This window comes from Syngnathoides biaculeatus, chromosome 1 (assembly GCF_019802595.1).
Source record: "Syngnathoides biaculeatus isolate LvHL_M chromosome 1, ASM1980259v1, whole genome shotgun sequence".
Classification (NCBI taxonomy): Eukaryota; Metazoa; Chordata; class Actinopteri; order Syngnathiformes; family Syngnathidae; genus Syngnathoides; species Syngnathoides biaculeatus.
The window spans coordinates 2950948-2966099 of NC_084640.1; the positions used below are offsets into that span (position 1 = coordinate 2950948).

A 15152-nucleotide genomic window follows, 5' to 3' on the forward strand; every position below is an offset into this window, starting at 1 on the left:
TCGAAAAGAGCTTCCGTGTCAGAAGAGGTGTCGGAAAAATCTGAAAATCTCTGTTGTTCCTCTCCCATAGTAGGTGCTACTATGTGTTTTCAATGGCGAATGTCCCAGTGTGACATCTGCTGATGACGTTGCAGGCAATATGGCTACCACTTTGATGTCGAGTGAGACTTCCCCAACTTTGCGCATGGATAACACTCTCTCCGCTCATGTTTATTTTTTCATATAGACATTGAAGTGAATAATGGTATATGTATTTTTCATTGCAATATGTATTTTAGAATGTTTATAGGCATGTCATTTTGGCTTTAAAGACAGTACTTTTTGCGTATGCAACATTTTGGTCTGGAAAAAAATAATATAAAATTCTCCAAGTAATTGTCGCCGTCATTATTGTGGCATTTTACAAATTTAATTAATGAATAACCTTGGTGATCGTCAGTGACCTGAAACAGGAGAGCTGCTTTGACTTTAGACGGTGAGACAAAAATACTAAATCTGTGTTTTTGCACAATGTATGTAAACTTCTGACTTCAACTGCATTTGTGTGTATGTGTGCATGAATGTGGGCGTCTACCCGTGCGGTTGGTTGCATGAGTGTGTTTGTATCATTGAGATGTGGAATTAAAGCCCTTCTTGAGGGAAAATGGTACTGTTATAACTTCAAACCGAGACAGGGGTAATCCTGGATTAGAACTCAGCATTTGGGGTCATATGGTGGTCAGGGACTGGACTAGGTAGGTAAATGAGGCCTCAAAGAGTGGGAACTAACAAGGCAAATGAGGAATGATTTGAGGAAAAATGTGAATTTGACTTCTTCTAAAGCAGTTGTTTTCAAACTGGAGGGTGCCCGGTATCATGACAGTGGATAGGGGGGGTGGGGTTGATTGTTATGTCTGATGCCAAACCAGCTCTAAAAAAAAAGGAATGCTGTTTTCAGGAAATTACAGCACATGGTATATTGTATGACTAACATTCTTCAGCCTGTCACACAGTCTCAGGGTCTATGTTAAATTAATTGAAATTAAAGAAGATTTGTATTTGGCTGGCTACGTGACTGGACGACCAGTCGAGATGTCCTGAAATTATGTAATAATATACGCAGTCTGGCATATTTGGGCATACATTCAGTGAACTGTAAAATAATTTAACAAACCTGTGTTTTGTCAGAATTCTTGTAACATACAGTAATAACTGCTGCTTACCTACCAATTTTCTTTGCTGTATTTTTATATACCAGCTAAAATGCTACAGTTTGGTTGGCTGTTTTTTGCTGACGAATGGGACACTCGCATCCACTACGACTGATTGAACTGTGATCATCATGGTTAAATTTGCCGTTTTCCAATTCTGAGTCAATTCTTAATTAAGTCAAACTCTTTCTTTTTTTCCCCTGAAATGACACCTCATTATGCTGCTCTTCTTTCTTGTAAATCTTTTAAGAGTAATGATACTTAAGTTTATTTTTAATTTTCTTAAAAAGGGCCTGCACGTATCCAGACAAGAGGTGGTGTACTCTCGACCTCTGAAGGGCCTGAGGGATCCCTGCACCACCGACAACAGCTCCATCACCAGTCTACAATGTTTTACTCCCATGATTCGGCGTCCTCTTCCCGCCTGTCCCCCTCCCAGGACTGTTGCTTTGATGTCTCTCTGCCTCATCAGTCTCACCGGGCGCAGCAATCCAAGCACAGCCTCCACCACGTCAACAAAATTCTGCGCGCTAAGAAGCTGCAGAGGCAAGCCCGTACAGGAAACAACATGGTGAAAAAGAGGGGGCCTGGTCGTCCCAGGAAGCACCCATTACCTTCACCACCACCTTCTCCATCTCCTGCTGGTGAATTCAGCCAAACCCGGCTCAGAGTGGCAGACCGGCCAGCAGGGGGCAGGATGTGGGATGCGGATGCTGTAAAAGATACCATTGAGGCAGTTGTCAAAGACCAGCGTAGCAAAGGACAAAAAAGGAAACACTGGGACAGAGAAGAGGGTGAGGATGAAGAGGAAGAGGACGTACAAGACACTGTGGAGCAATTGGCAGATAGAGAAGAGAATGTGGGGAACCTGGTTTCAAGGTCCAGACCAGGATCTGGAAGGTGCTGGCTTGCCCAGGATGAGAAAAGTCACTTTCAGAGGTAATTAAACTTCACTGAAATGTACCATAATTGGATATAAAATGTCATCACACGTCTGGTGTTTTTGTGATATTGAAAACATGAAAGCCAGCGAAACCATTTTGAAACTTTTTCCTCATTCATGTGACCATAACTGGTACTCTCGTTTGGAAAAATAAAATCTTTGGGGAAGGAAAATAAACAACACTGGTAATGTGGTTGGACATGTAATGTGGTGTCTTATACAAGTGGCTGTGTTCAAATTTAATCATATTCAAATTTGTTAACTAGGAGTGAACATACAACTTCCTCCGTTCAAATGCATATGAATAACCTAAAATAAAGTACAGCTGTTGTAGTAGGCTTTTTCTAACATTTATTTTCATCACATCTTGGAGGAAAAGTTATGATCAGATGGATCTCTTTCTTCAATTTTTTTGTGAGTAGGTGGGTAGAATTTTTTTTTTAAAGTCATTAAGTATACCATGGAGCACAGTGAAGCCAGTCCTCCTTGAGTGCAGAAAATATTGTACAACAGGGATATTACCAAGAACTGGACATCCCTCCAAAATTGATTCAATGACGAAAAGATAACTGGTCGGTAAGGTTTCTATGAGGCTGAGAGCAAGATTGAAGGAGCTGCAAGCACTCCTACTAAGTATATGTGATTGGTATCTCCCCTCTTCATATGTCTCGGCAGTGAGTTGAAAAATATATTTGTCTTAGAAAGAAGCACAGCCATCTCTGGCTACAGTTTGATAAAAATACCTTTGAAATCTCTTAAACATATGGAAAAATATCTTTGGCAGAACACACCACAGCTCATGCTCATCACCCCTAGAACACCAGAACTACAGTGAAGCTTTGGGGCATTTGAGCACTATGGGTTTTCTTCAGCTGGGAAATGGGGCCTTTGTCATAGTCGGGCAATTTTGAACAGTTCCAAATACTAGCCAGTTAGTTGCTCGAAAGCAAAGCAATATCAAGAAAAATCCACCCGATCATCTAAACCTTTTGAGGCAAATTCAATGGTGGCAGGTGTGTGCTAACTCCAGTTAAGAGTTAAATTGGAGTTTGAATTGCAAAGGTTATTAATGGTGGGGAAAGTTTTGAAATTATTTTGGTCTTCAGTTTATATGTCACATAAACCTGGCATTTGAATAGGGACGTATAAAGTTTTTACATCCATTTTATACTATCAATCCAAATGTGAAAAAATGTGCTCTTGTATATAGGAACATATTTAATCTCTATTCAACTAAGTTATGTTTCTGTTTTAGCTCACCGCAGAGCAATCCAGATGGACACCGTTCCCCACAACCCCTAGACACTGTCTCCAGGGAACAAACATCAACCATCCCCTTAACCAGCCAACGGGAAAAGAGACCAGCGAGACCTCCAAAGAAAAAGTTCCAGAAGGCTGGACTTTACTCTGATGTGTTTAAAACCCAGGAGTAAGCCCTATCATTCCAAATCCTTTTTTCACATCGCAGGTCACTTCTTGTGAATGGCTTTTACATATAACTTCATATACTGTTTATTGTTTTTATCCTGTTGCTTGTAGTCCCCGAAGTCAACTTCTCCAGCTAAAGAAAGAAAAACTGGAGTACATACCTGGGGAACATGATTATGGATTGTTTCCAGCACCCATACATGTTGGTGAGACACTAAGCTATTTATATTTCCTCTATCAGGCAGTAATGCTTGATTCATTTGTCTAATTTTAGTCTGCTTGATCAGTCATGTTTTTATGACTGTGTTTGTCCCCTTTTCCATGGGAATGAGAAAGGAAGTTGGAACTTAACATGGTGATTAACACCTTACGCACACACACAAAGACAGGCAAGACTGCACTTCACTGGAAAAAAAAAAAAGATCAGTTTTCAAGGGGGACTAATATTTGCGACACTTCAGTTTTGACTTCTTCAACAACCCAACTAACAAAGTGGCGTATGGTTCATATTGTCTTACTCAAACAGTAGTGTTCAAAATAATAGCAGTCCAATGTGACTAACCGGATGAATCTGGTTAGTCATAGTTCAAATTCAGATTCTTGTTTTCAGTATATTTTTTTATTGCTACATGTCAAACAAGTTACCAGTTAGTGCAGTAGATTCTCAAAGTCAACAAGACGGAGCATTCATGATATACACAGTCCTAAGGCCAATTTGTTGAAAGGGGTAAAATAGCAATCTGCCATTGACTTTAAAAACTCAAAACTATTTTATACAAACGTTTTTGTTTCTAGAATTTACCAATCCTTTGAATCACTAAACAAATATTGAGTTGTATGACCACAGTTTTTTATAACTCCTTCACATCTGTGTGGCAAGGAGTCAACCAACTTGTGGCACCTTTGAGCTGTTATTCCACTCCAAATTTCCTTAAAGGGCTCCTGTCATGAAATGGATGATTTTTAGTATGTTATTAATGAAAAATCGGCAGCCAATAGGGGCCCATATGTTTTTTCACCACAAAACAGGATTTTGACGTATACAGCTTTTTGTAACTCCCCCATGAAAATCCTTCGACGGATTTGTTTTCGAGAAGAAGCAGGAAGTGACGTAAAGGACAGAAGTGCTCTCAAGTGGACTTGTGTGTTTCCATTAGTTATACCTCCGGGAAGGTAGCTTGTTGTTCCTTCGTGTTAGCCAAAATGCTGACTTGTTGCATTGCTGGACATTGCTTGAACACTCGGGGAGAATGGATTTACCCTTCATAAGTTTGCAAGAGACCCGGTTCGTCGTGTAAAATAAATTGCACGGGTGCAGAGGACAAGAGCTTCGTGGGTTCCAAATAACAGGTAGATGTGTATACAGCTACTAAAAAAATCATAGTTTGGGGCGGCCCACGTAATCAGTCTCTCATAATGTAACAAAAGATCCGCGTACGAAATATGTCGATGTGCGCGTTGGAGGGCGTTGGGCTAGTGCGTCGGGCTCGCGGACGGAGGCGGCTCTGAAGAACCCAGCCAAGAATGCTTCACTCACCCGCGTGCGCGCAGTAAAGCGCCCCAGCTCGACGGTGTTGTTCATCGCGTACTGCGGCGACTATGAACAACCCCCTAAAGCAGCACGACTCGGCTCCATTATAAGCCACCACGGCGCTGAAAATGAGCCAAAACGGCTGAGGCGCTGCGTTCGGCGGTCACGTCTTCTACAAGATTGCGCGTCGGGCTTTGCGGACGGCAGCGGCTCTGAAGAACCCAGCCGAGAATGCCTCACTCAACCGCGTGCGAGCAGTAAAGCGCCCCAGCTCGACGGTGTTCTTCATCGCATCTATGAACAACCCCCTAAAGCAGCATGGCTCGGGTCTGTCTCACTCAGCCGCTTGTGACGACAACGCAGTAAAGCGCCCCGGCTTGACGGTGTTGTTCATCGCGTACTGCGCCGGCTATGAACAACCCCCTAAAGCACGGAGGCACCGTGTCTCAGCTGGTAAAGTGTTGGCCTCACAGTTCTGAGGTCCCCGGTTCAATCCCGGACTCGCCTGTGTGGAGTTTGCATGTTCTCCCCGTGCCTGCATAGGTTTCCTCCGGGCACTCCGGTTTCCTCCCACGTTCCAAAAACATGCAACATTAATTGGACACTCTAAATTGCCCCTTGGTGTAATTGTGAGTGCGGCTGTTTGTCTCAATGTGCCCTATGATTGGCTGGCAACCACTTCAGGGTGTACCCCGCCTCCTGCCCGTTGACAGCTGGGATAGGCTCCAGCACTCCCCGCGACCCTCGTGAGGATAGGTGGTGAAGAAAACGGATGGATGGATGTTTACTAGTGTGTTTGCGGTCATTGTCTTGTTGAAAGACCCATTTCAAGGGCATGTTCTCTTCAGCATAAGGCAAGATGACATTGTCAAGTATTTTGATATATGCAAACCGAGATATGATACCCGGTATGCGATAAATAGGCCCAACACCATAGTAGGAGAAACATGCCTATATCATTATGATTGCACCACCATGCTTCACTGTTTTCACAGTGTATTGTGGCTCGAAACCAGAAGTTGGAGGTCGTCTCACAAACTGTCTCTGGCCCCTAGACCCAAAATGACCAATCGTACTCCCATCAATCTAAAAAAGGTTCCTCCATTTCTCTTAAGGCCAAATGTTATGTTTTTTTGGCAAGTCACAGCCTTTTCTGCACATGCTGTTTTTTTTTTTCCTTTTTTTTTCCAAAATGAGGGACTTTGTGGAGGATTCTTTAATATAAATTAGCTTCACACAGACATCTAACTGTCACAGTGCTTACAGGTAACTCCAAACTGTTTTTGATTATCCTGGAGCTGATCATTGGCTCAGCCTTTTCCCTTATGGTTATTCTGTGATCCATTTTGATGGTTGTCTTTCGTTTTCTGTCACATGTCTCAGGTTTTGCTCTCCGTTTTAAGGCATGAGAGATCATTTTAGCTGCAGAGCCTAAACTTTTTTGTACCTCTTCATAAGTATTCCCCTCTCCAATTAAACTTTTAATCAGACTATGCTGTTCTGAACAATGTGTTGCATGACCCATTTTCTTCAGGCTTTCAAAGAAAAATGCATGTTCAACAGGTGCTGCCTTCATCCTTAAATAAAGGCCACCTGATTCACACCTGTTTTTCCTGAAATTGATGACCTCACTGATTGAATGCGACATTACAATTATTTTAACACACCCCTTTCAACAAATTCCACAGCCTTAAAGCCCAAGTGTCATCCCTATAAACATTCTAAAATGGATATTGCAATGAAAAATACATATAACATGATTCACTTCATTGTCTATACGAAAAAATAAATGTGAGCGGAAAGCACGTCATCCATGTGTAAAGTTGCAGAAGTGTCATTCTACGATATCCAATTGGTCGCCATATTGGCTGCATTCTCCGTCCGTGACGTCACCCGGACATTCGGAATGAAAACACGCGGTTCACCCTAACTATGGGAGACAAACGTGCCCCTTCTGACACGGAAGCTCTTTTTGAAAAGCAGAACACCACACAACTGAGTGAAGTTACCGGGGCAATATTACAGTTTCCTTTCGAGCCCTAGGGGGAATATTACACTATTGTTTCGAGCCATATTCAGATGATATGCGATCACGGCCAAACCCCATCCCCGTCCGATCCACGTTCGCGGCGGAGATGAGCCATCGCGGCTCATTGGATGACAGAGCCGAGTGGTGCTGCTTTAGGGGGGTGTTCACAGACGCCGCAGTACTGAGCAACACAGTCGAGCCAGGGCGCTTTATGCGCGCACGCGGCTGAGTTCTTCAGAGCCGCCCCCGTCCGTAAAGCCTGACGAGCAGCCTTCGCAGAAGCAGTGACCGCTGAACGTAGCGCTTCAGCCGGTGTCGCTGATTTTCGGTGCCGTGGTGGCATATAATGGCCGAGCTGTGCTGCTTTTACGGGGCTGTTCAAAGCCGCCGCAGTACTTGTTGAACACCGTCGAGGCGGGGTGCATTACTGCCTACCTGTTAGTTGAAACCCACGCAGCTCTCGTCCTGTGCACCCATGGAATACATTTTTCACAACGAACCAGTCTCTTGCAAACTCATGAAGGCTAAATCCATTCTCCCGTGTGTTCAAGCAATGTCCAGCAATGCAATGAGCCGACATTTTGGCTAACATGAAGGAAAAACAAGCTACCTTCCCGGAGGTAAAACTAATGGAAACAAACGAGTCCACTTGGGGGTGCCGCTGTCCTTTACGTCACTTCCTGCTTCTTCTCGAAAACAAATCCCTCTAGAGGATTTTCATGGTGGGAGTTACAAAAAGCTGTGTACGTCAAAATCATGTTTTGTGGTGAAAAAATGCATGGGCATTAATAACATACTAAAAATCATCCTTTTCATGACACTTGACCTTTAAGAATATGTATATCATAATTGCTGGATTGTGTGGGTTTTCTGGGAATCTACTGCACATACTGGTAACTTATTTGACGTATCAATAAAAAAATATACTGTTAACATGGATTAATCTGTTATATTTAACTGCTGTTATTTTGAACACTATTGTACATGGTTGGCTGTAAACATAAAGCGTGTGCAAAGTGAGTCCCTTAACATAACCGTATTCATTATTGACCACAAATTGTTGCCTTGTGCGGTGGAGGTATAGGTTACACAAGTAACGGTGTGCCACTCTAATCTGTTTACTTGCACATTTATAGGGCCTTACAATGTCTCTAATAACAATTCAGCAACACATTGTTTCGATTTGTTTCTCAAGGGCTTGTATTGCTTTGTCTGATATTTCAGGGAAGTACCTGAGACAGAAGCGGATTGATTTCCAATTGCCTTATGATATCTTGTGGCTGTGGAAACATGATCAGGTGATCAATCATCATTAAAATCTTATATTTGATTTCAGTTTTTCTGTTCATTTTTCATTCGCTATATAACTTTCAAAACTGGCATAATTGCTTGTTTTGTCATGAAGATACTCTTCATCATGTTTTTTTTTTTTCAGCTATACAAAAGGCCTGATGTCCCTCTTTACAAAAAGATCAGATCAAGTAGGTGTAAAATATTGGTTGTTCTCTCATTTCGACCATAATGCATTTATTTACCTTGCATTTATATACCAACTTTCTGATAATGCCAGAAATTACAAAACACTAGGAGGAAAAAGTATGTATGTAAATTTGAAATTTCTTAAATTTCTGCAAAAATTGTTCACAACATGTAGTCTGTACATTATCTCAAGAATTAATTCCGCTGGAACGAGTACCACACAAACGTGGTTTTCATATTTTTATAGAGCATAACAAGGTAAACATTCACAGGACAGTGTGGAAAAAGTAAGTGAATCCTTTTATTTTATCCAAAATTATCAGAATTTCATAACCATTCCTCTTTACACAAAAACTTTGCAGTTTAGCAAAATTCCAGAGATGTCTGGTGTGAATAGCTCTTTTGAGGTCCTGCATATCACAACATCTCAATCAGGGTGCGGTCAGGACTTTGACTGGGCCAGTCCAGAACATGTCTTTTCATTTTTGGAAGCCATCTTGTTGTTGATTTTCTTCTGTCTTGTGGATAATTGTCGTGTTGCAGCGCCCATCTTCTTTTGAGCTTCCGCTCTTACACGGTTGGTCTCGAATTCTCCTCCAAAGTGTTTTGATAAAATGATTGTAGAATATCAAGCTGTCCAGGTAGCAAAGCACACAAAAACCATGATGCTCACTCCCAAGGTTTTGATGTTGATGTGTGCTGCCATTTTTCCTCCACATATGGCGTCGTATGTTCCTTCCAAACAATTCAACTTTGGTTTTGTCTGTTCACAGAATATTTTTCCACTAAGTGCTATGGAAAATCTAAGTGCTTTTTAGCAAACTTCAAATGTGCAGAATGTTTTTTTTTTTTTTTTTTTTTTTTTGGACAGCTGCCTCCTTGGTGTTTTCCCATAAACCCCATACTTGTTTGTTTTAAATATGGTAGCTTTGTCAATGGAGATGTAGGCATGTGCCATGATTTCTCTAAAGCTTCAGCTGACACTCTTAAGGCATTGGTCCCGCATTTTCCTGTTTTCACTGTCATGACTCAGTTTTAGAGAAGTCAACAATAAAGAAAATGTATTGTTCTGCAAACTTCTTCTTCTTCTTTTCCTTTCGGCTTGTCCCGTTAGGGGTCGCCACAGCGTGTCATCTTTTGCCATCTTAGCCTATCTCCTGCATCTTCCTCTCTAACCCCAACTGCCCTCATGTCTTCCCTCACCACATCCATAAACCTTCTCTTTGGTCTTCCTCTCGCTCTTTTGCCTGGGAGCGCCATCCTCAGCATCCTTCTACCAATATACTCACTTTCTCGCCTTTGAACATGTCCAAACCATCGAAGTCTGCTCTCTCGAATCTTGTCTCCAAAACATCCAGCTTTGGCCGTCCCTCGAATGAGCTCATTTCTAATCCTATCCAACCTGGTCACTCCGAGCGAGAACCTCAACATCTTCATTTCTGCCACCTCCAGTTCAGCTTCCTGTTGTTTCTTCAGTGCCACCGTCTCTAATCCGTACATCATGGCCGGCCTCACCACTGTTTTGTAAACTTTGCCCTTCATCCTAGCAGACACTCTTCTGTCACATAACACACCAGACACCTTTCGCCAGCTGTTCCAACCTGCTTGGACCCGTTTCTTCACTTCCTGACCACACTCTCCATTGCTCTGGATTGTTGACCCTAAATATTTGAAGTCGTCCACCCTCGCTATCTCTTCTCCCTGTAGCCTCACTCTTCCCCCTCCACTTTTCTCATTCACGCACATATATTCTGTTTTACTTCGGCTAATCTTCATTCCTCTCCTTTCCAGTGCATGTCTCCATCTTTCCAATTGTTCCTCTGCATGCTCCCTGCTTTCACTGCATATGACAATATCATCTGCGAACATCATGGTCCAAGGGGATTCCAGTCTAACCTCATCTGTCAGCCTATCCATTACCACTGCAAACAGGAAGGGGCTCAGAGCTGATCCCTGATGCAGTCCCACCTCCACCTTAAATTCCTCTGTCACACCTAAGGCACACCTCACCATTGTTCTGCTGCCATCATACATGTCCTGTACTATTTTAACATACTTCTCTGCCACACCAGACCTACGCATGCAGTACCACAGTTCCTCTCTTGGTACTCTGTCATAGGCTTTCTCTAGATCCACAAAGACACAATGTATTGTTCTGCAAACAATTATCATATTTTTCAAACATTACACTATCGTTACATGTTCAAAGTGCTTTTTTAAAGCACCTCATTAAGAAACTTGATGATTAACATGACAGGTGCATGTACAGATCAATAGTGTAAAATTTACTTTCACAAATCAGATTTGGGGAAAATACAGCCACAAAATTTCTCTTATATCTTTGCACTGATTTTTATAGGAAAGTCATTGACCTAATAAGTCCCATGTATGAACACCTTACTTCACCTTCCCTATTTATGCCTTTTAAAACTATTTTTAAATGAAATACCCCGGATGGTTGTTAAATACTGAATATCAGTGTATACGGTGTTCTCAGTTTCCATTGAAGTCCCGTTCATGCACATTTGTACATAAGTCGGAACCCGTTAAATCAGTAACTTAGACTAGCATCGAAGTAAATTCATAATCATACAGTATTTGTAAGAAGGACCATGAATAAAAAACAATGACATAAAGAACATCAAGTTGTATGTCAGCAATGTCATAAACCAAGGCCTCAATGTAATTTATTACTGTCTGAGTCCTTCTCATAATAATTCACCATATTTTTTGTTCCTGACTCCCAATACAGTACACCATTTGAGAACCATTGAACATTCTGTACTTGCAGTCATCTTTACAAGGTAGCCTCACCTTTGAAGAGAAGCAACAGTGCTGGACTTTCTCAATTTACATACAATTTGTCAAACTGCGCTGATGAAGATAAATACCTTTGGAACGTTTTCCCAATTTTACAATACATGCTTAAGCCTAGGTCTTTTAAGAACTCTGGAGTGAGACAACGGTACACATCAAGAAATGCTTCTTGACAAGAGATAATTTAAAACTGTTGTTTTTTTCTACTGGCCAGATCATATTTAATCATTTTATGTAATTTATTAGACTCCAGATTGGCTGAAATCTCACTCTGACTAGCTCTTTGAAAATCCCAGAGGTTCACTTACTTTCCCCCCTAGCAGTGAATGTTTATTTTCAATAATAATGTGAAAACATAATTGTCTGTATGTTTCAGCAGACACTGTTTATTCTTGAAATTTAAATTAAGATCAGAATTGGAGAAATTAATTAAGAAATTCCAAAGGGTTCACATACTTTTTTCCTCCTACTGTAGTTCTTTGGTTTCTTTAGAAATGGTGCCTTGTTTGACAACACCTCCTTACTGGAAATGTAAAATTGCTCGTTTGTGTCACAGATGTGTATGTTGATGTAAAGCCTTTCTCCGGTTATGAAACAACTACATGCAACTGTAAAACTCCTGAAAATCGCTCTGAAAAAGGTTGTCTGGATGACTGCCTCAACAGGTAAAGTTAAATTTTGACAGTGTAGCTTATAATATCTCAGTCGGATTTTCATTTGAGCCTTTGTCATAATATAAATAGCCAATGATGATGAGAAAGCTCTGTTTGCAAAATATCTGATTTCTCCAGGATGAGCTTTGCTGAGTGTTCTCCAAGCACTTGTCCATGTCGTGAGCACTGTGACAACCAGCATATCCAGAGGCATGAATGGGTGCAATGTCTGGAGAGATTCCGTGCTGAGGGTAAGGGCTGGGGCATCCGCACCAAGGAGAGTCTCCGTTCTGGACAGTTCATTATTGAGTACCTGGGAGAAGTGGTCAGTGAACATGAGTTCAGGTGAGATGCTCTTGCCCATGTTGTGGAAAAGACTACTTTTTGATGGTAGCAAAGTGTAAATGAATATGCGTGTTCATCTCTTTTTCTCTGTATGTCAAAATGTTTCAGGAGTCGTATGATGCAGCAGTACTTTGCTCACAGTGGCCATTATTGTCTGAACCTGGATAGTGGCATGGTGATTGACAGCTACAGAATGGGCAATGAGGCACGCTTCATAAACCACAGCTGTGAGCCCAACTGTGAGATGCAGAAGTGGTAGGTGTCATTTTAGGATGAAGCAGTTCTCAGTAGAACCAGAAAAAAATTTAGGTGGCTAATATTTCTGTCTGAAATTTTCATTATACCATATATATTATGCTACCAGTTTTTGTTAGGGTTGGAATCTTTTGGCCTGGTACGATTTGACTTGGGATCTGCTGAGGGCCCTGGCAACTACTGAAACTGAAGTCTTTCCTTCCACTCTGTGGAGGTGGTCTTTTAAGAATACCAATCATAACATTCATCACAGAAAATCAGCTATGACGTCTAGTTTCAATATCATGAAAGGAAATCAAGGAGAAACTCAACACCAAACAAGGGAGAGGGTGAGGAAAAAAGAATCCTGACTAACCAATAAAGTTGATTTAAATATAAACAGTGATGAAAGTCCTCCGGATTTTCCCGGAATTCCGGATTTTTAAATTTTCATGAAAATTGCTCTGGAAAATTGAGGAAAAATTGCCTAAAATTAATCCGGATATTAGTTGACAAAATTGAACGAACATGCGTTTGAGTTTTCACGAGCGTAGCCATGTTGAGGCACTAACACTCGTAACAGTAACGCCCCTCCCCTCGCATTCTCTCGAGACGTCACTTATTTTGTGTGGTCTTGACATTAATTTACGTTTTTATTTCATAAACGTTGTTAACTCAATAATAGCTGCTCCAGAACAACCGGTATTCACACGGAAACAGGAAATGTAAGTTAACCGTACTGAGCATGTAAGGAGCTAGTACGAAAGTGCATGTTCAGAAAGCTTCACGTAATGCGAGCGCATTTACATCGACAGTCATCAACATCATGAGGCATGTCAAAGGAAATTCAGTTAAACCAGGGGTGCTCTTTGCGTCCAATCGCGAGGCAGTGTGATCATGTAAAAAAACAAACAAACAAACAAAAAAACAGACTATCATCCACCTTGTCGCTTGATTCAGGTGTGGTCAATACGTCGAGCGCATGCACATAAAGGCGCGTTCTAGCAAGCCGGCCTCCTATTTACGGCAGTCACGTGGTGCGCCCCCCCCCCCCCTCCCACCAATAATATGTCACGATCGTGGACAGGAATGTTTGTTCCAATGTATTGCGAACTTGTTGCCACGAACGCCGATTATGTTGAACTAAACTTTCAGCATTTTCAAAACATTGTGGGTATAGACCGTTCGTGTTTATTCCTTGATAGGCCTGTGCATTTAACTTTTCTTCAGATACCTTGTCAGATCAAGAATTTTTATTGATGAAAAATTTTAAATACCGTTTTACATCATGTTCTACTAATATCAGTTGAAATTGGAAATTATAATTTCTGAGTTTTCTATTTTAGTTTTCTATCTTAGTTATGTATCTGTTTATTTTGTTTTTAATCTCCAGTTAGGTTATATTAATCCAGGGATATTTTAAGGCCATCCCTAATCACACCCGCAACTTTATCTGTGAGCATGCAAATGTGAGTGTGTGTGTGTATGTACATATATATATATATATATATATATATATATATATATATATATATATATATATATATATACTGGGTTCGCACGCGGCCCTAAAAGTCCCTAAAAACCTCGAAATTTTCGAAGGTGCATTTAGGGGCTCCTTAAAGTCCTAAAAATCCGCGAAAACTGGTCAAGGACCTAAAAAGGCCTTAAATTAAAAAAAATAAAAGGGAGGACCTCTACCGGCAAAATTCTCCCTAAAAAAATAAATTAATCTTTTATTTAAAAAAAAAATAGCGATCCATCTGGCGTCCAAATCAGCCGGAAATTGTCAACGGAAGTCACCGTGTTGACAACTAGTCGCCATCTTGTCGATATTCCATTGTTTGTTTCCGTGAGTAGGCATTTCACTTCGTCTTCGTTACGACGTAGCGTAGTTCTTTCATCGATCCAACTTGTATCACGGGGAAGTGCATTTTTCAAGAAGCTTGGGTTGAAAGTAATGAGTTTGGGAACTGGGTTCGTTGAGATCCAAAAGATCGGCACATGTTTTACTGCCATCTGTGCAAGCAGAGTTACCAGCTTGAAAAGATGGGCGTCAAAGCGCTGGAGTCGCAGAGGAAAAACAGGAAACACTCTGATTTGGTGAAGACTCTCTCATCTTCCGTTGGTATGAATCTGTTTCTAAAATATCAAGATGGTGAAGCATCAACTTCAGGCAGTGGTACTAGCAGTGCATGCGCACTAGGGATCGCAAAAAAACGCTTACTTTCATAACCGGTTTTAACCGTGCAGCTGTAGCAAAAAGCCGGTACCATAGTGGTGTTTACATAATTCACCCGCGGTACCTCGAGTTGGGGTGCGGGATTCCGCACGGACTGTTTTTGTTGTTGCTCTTCCGGAGTGACGAGTTCACAGAGTCCCCCCCGTTATGCGAGTAGTGTTTTGATGTCTGCCAATAAAACCAGTTTACTCCCATACTTTGGAGCGTTTCCTTGATGCCATGTTTGATGTTCCTTTGATTTAACTGAATGTTCTTTTGAGT

The 15152-nt window shown here is 41.4% G+C and overlaps 1 protein-coding gene across 4 annotated transcripts in view; it reads left to right on the top strand.

The window, feature by feature from the left end:
- The window catches only part of ash1l (ash1 (absent, small, or homeotic)-like (Drosophila)), a 60311-nt gene that overhangs the window by 19814 nt on the left and 25345 nt on the right, over positions 1 to 15152 (top strand). For all 4 annotated transcript variants that reach the window (XM_061826499.1, XM_061826359.1, XM_061826417.1 and 1 more), the window contains exons 5-12: positions 1481 to 2129; positions 3389 to 3562; positions 3673 to 3767; positions 8346 to 8419; positions 8557 to 8602; positions 11974 to 12082; positions 12209 to 12415; positions 12524 to 12670. In XM_061826499.1, the coding sequence (XP_061682483.1) occupies positions 1481 to 2129; positions 3389 to 3562; positions 3673 to 3767; positions 8346 to 8419; positions 8557 to 8602; positions 11974 to 12082; positions 12209 to 12415; positions 12524 to 12670 (1501 nt within the window). The remainder of the gene's footprint in view (positions 1 to 1480; positions 2130 to 3388; positions 3563 to 3672; positions 3768 to 8345; positions 8420 to 8556; positions 8603 to 11973; positions 12083 to 12208; positions 12416 to 12523; positions 12671 to 15152) is intronic.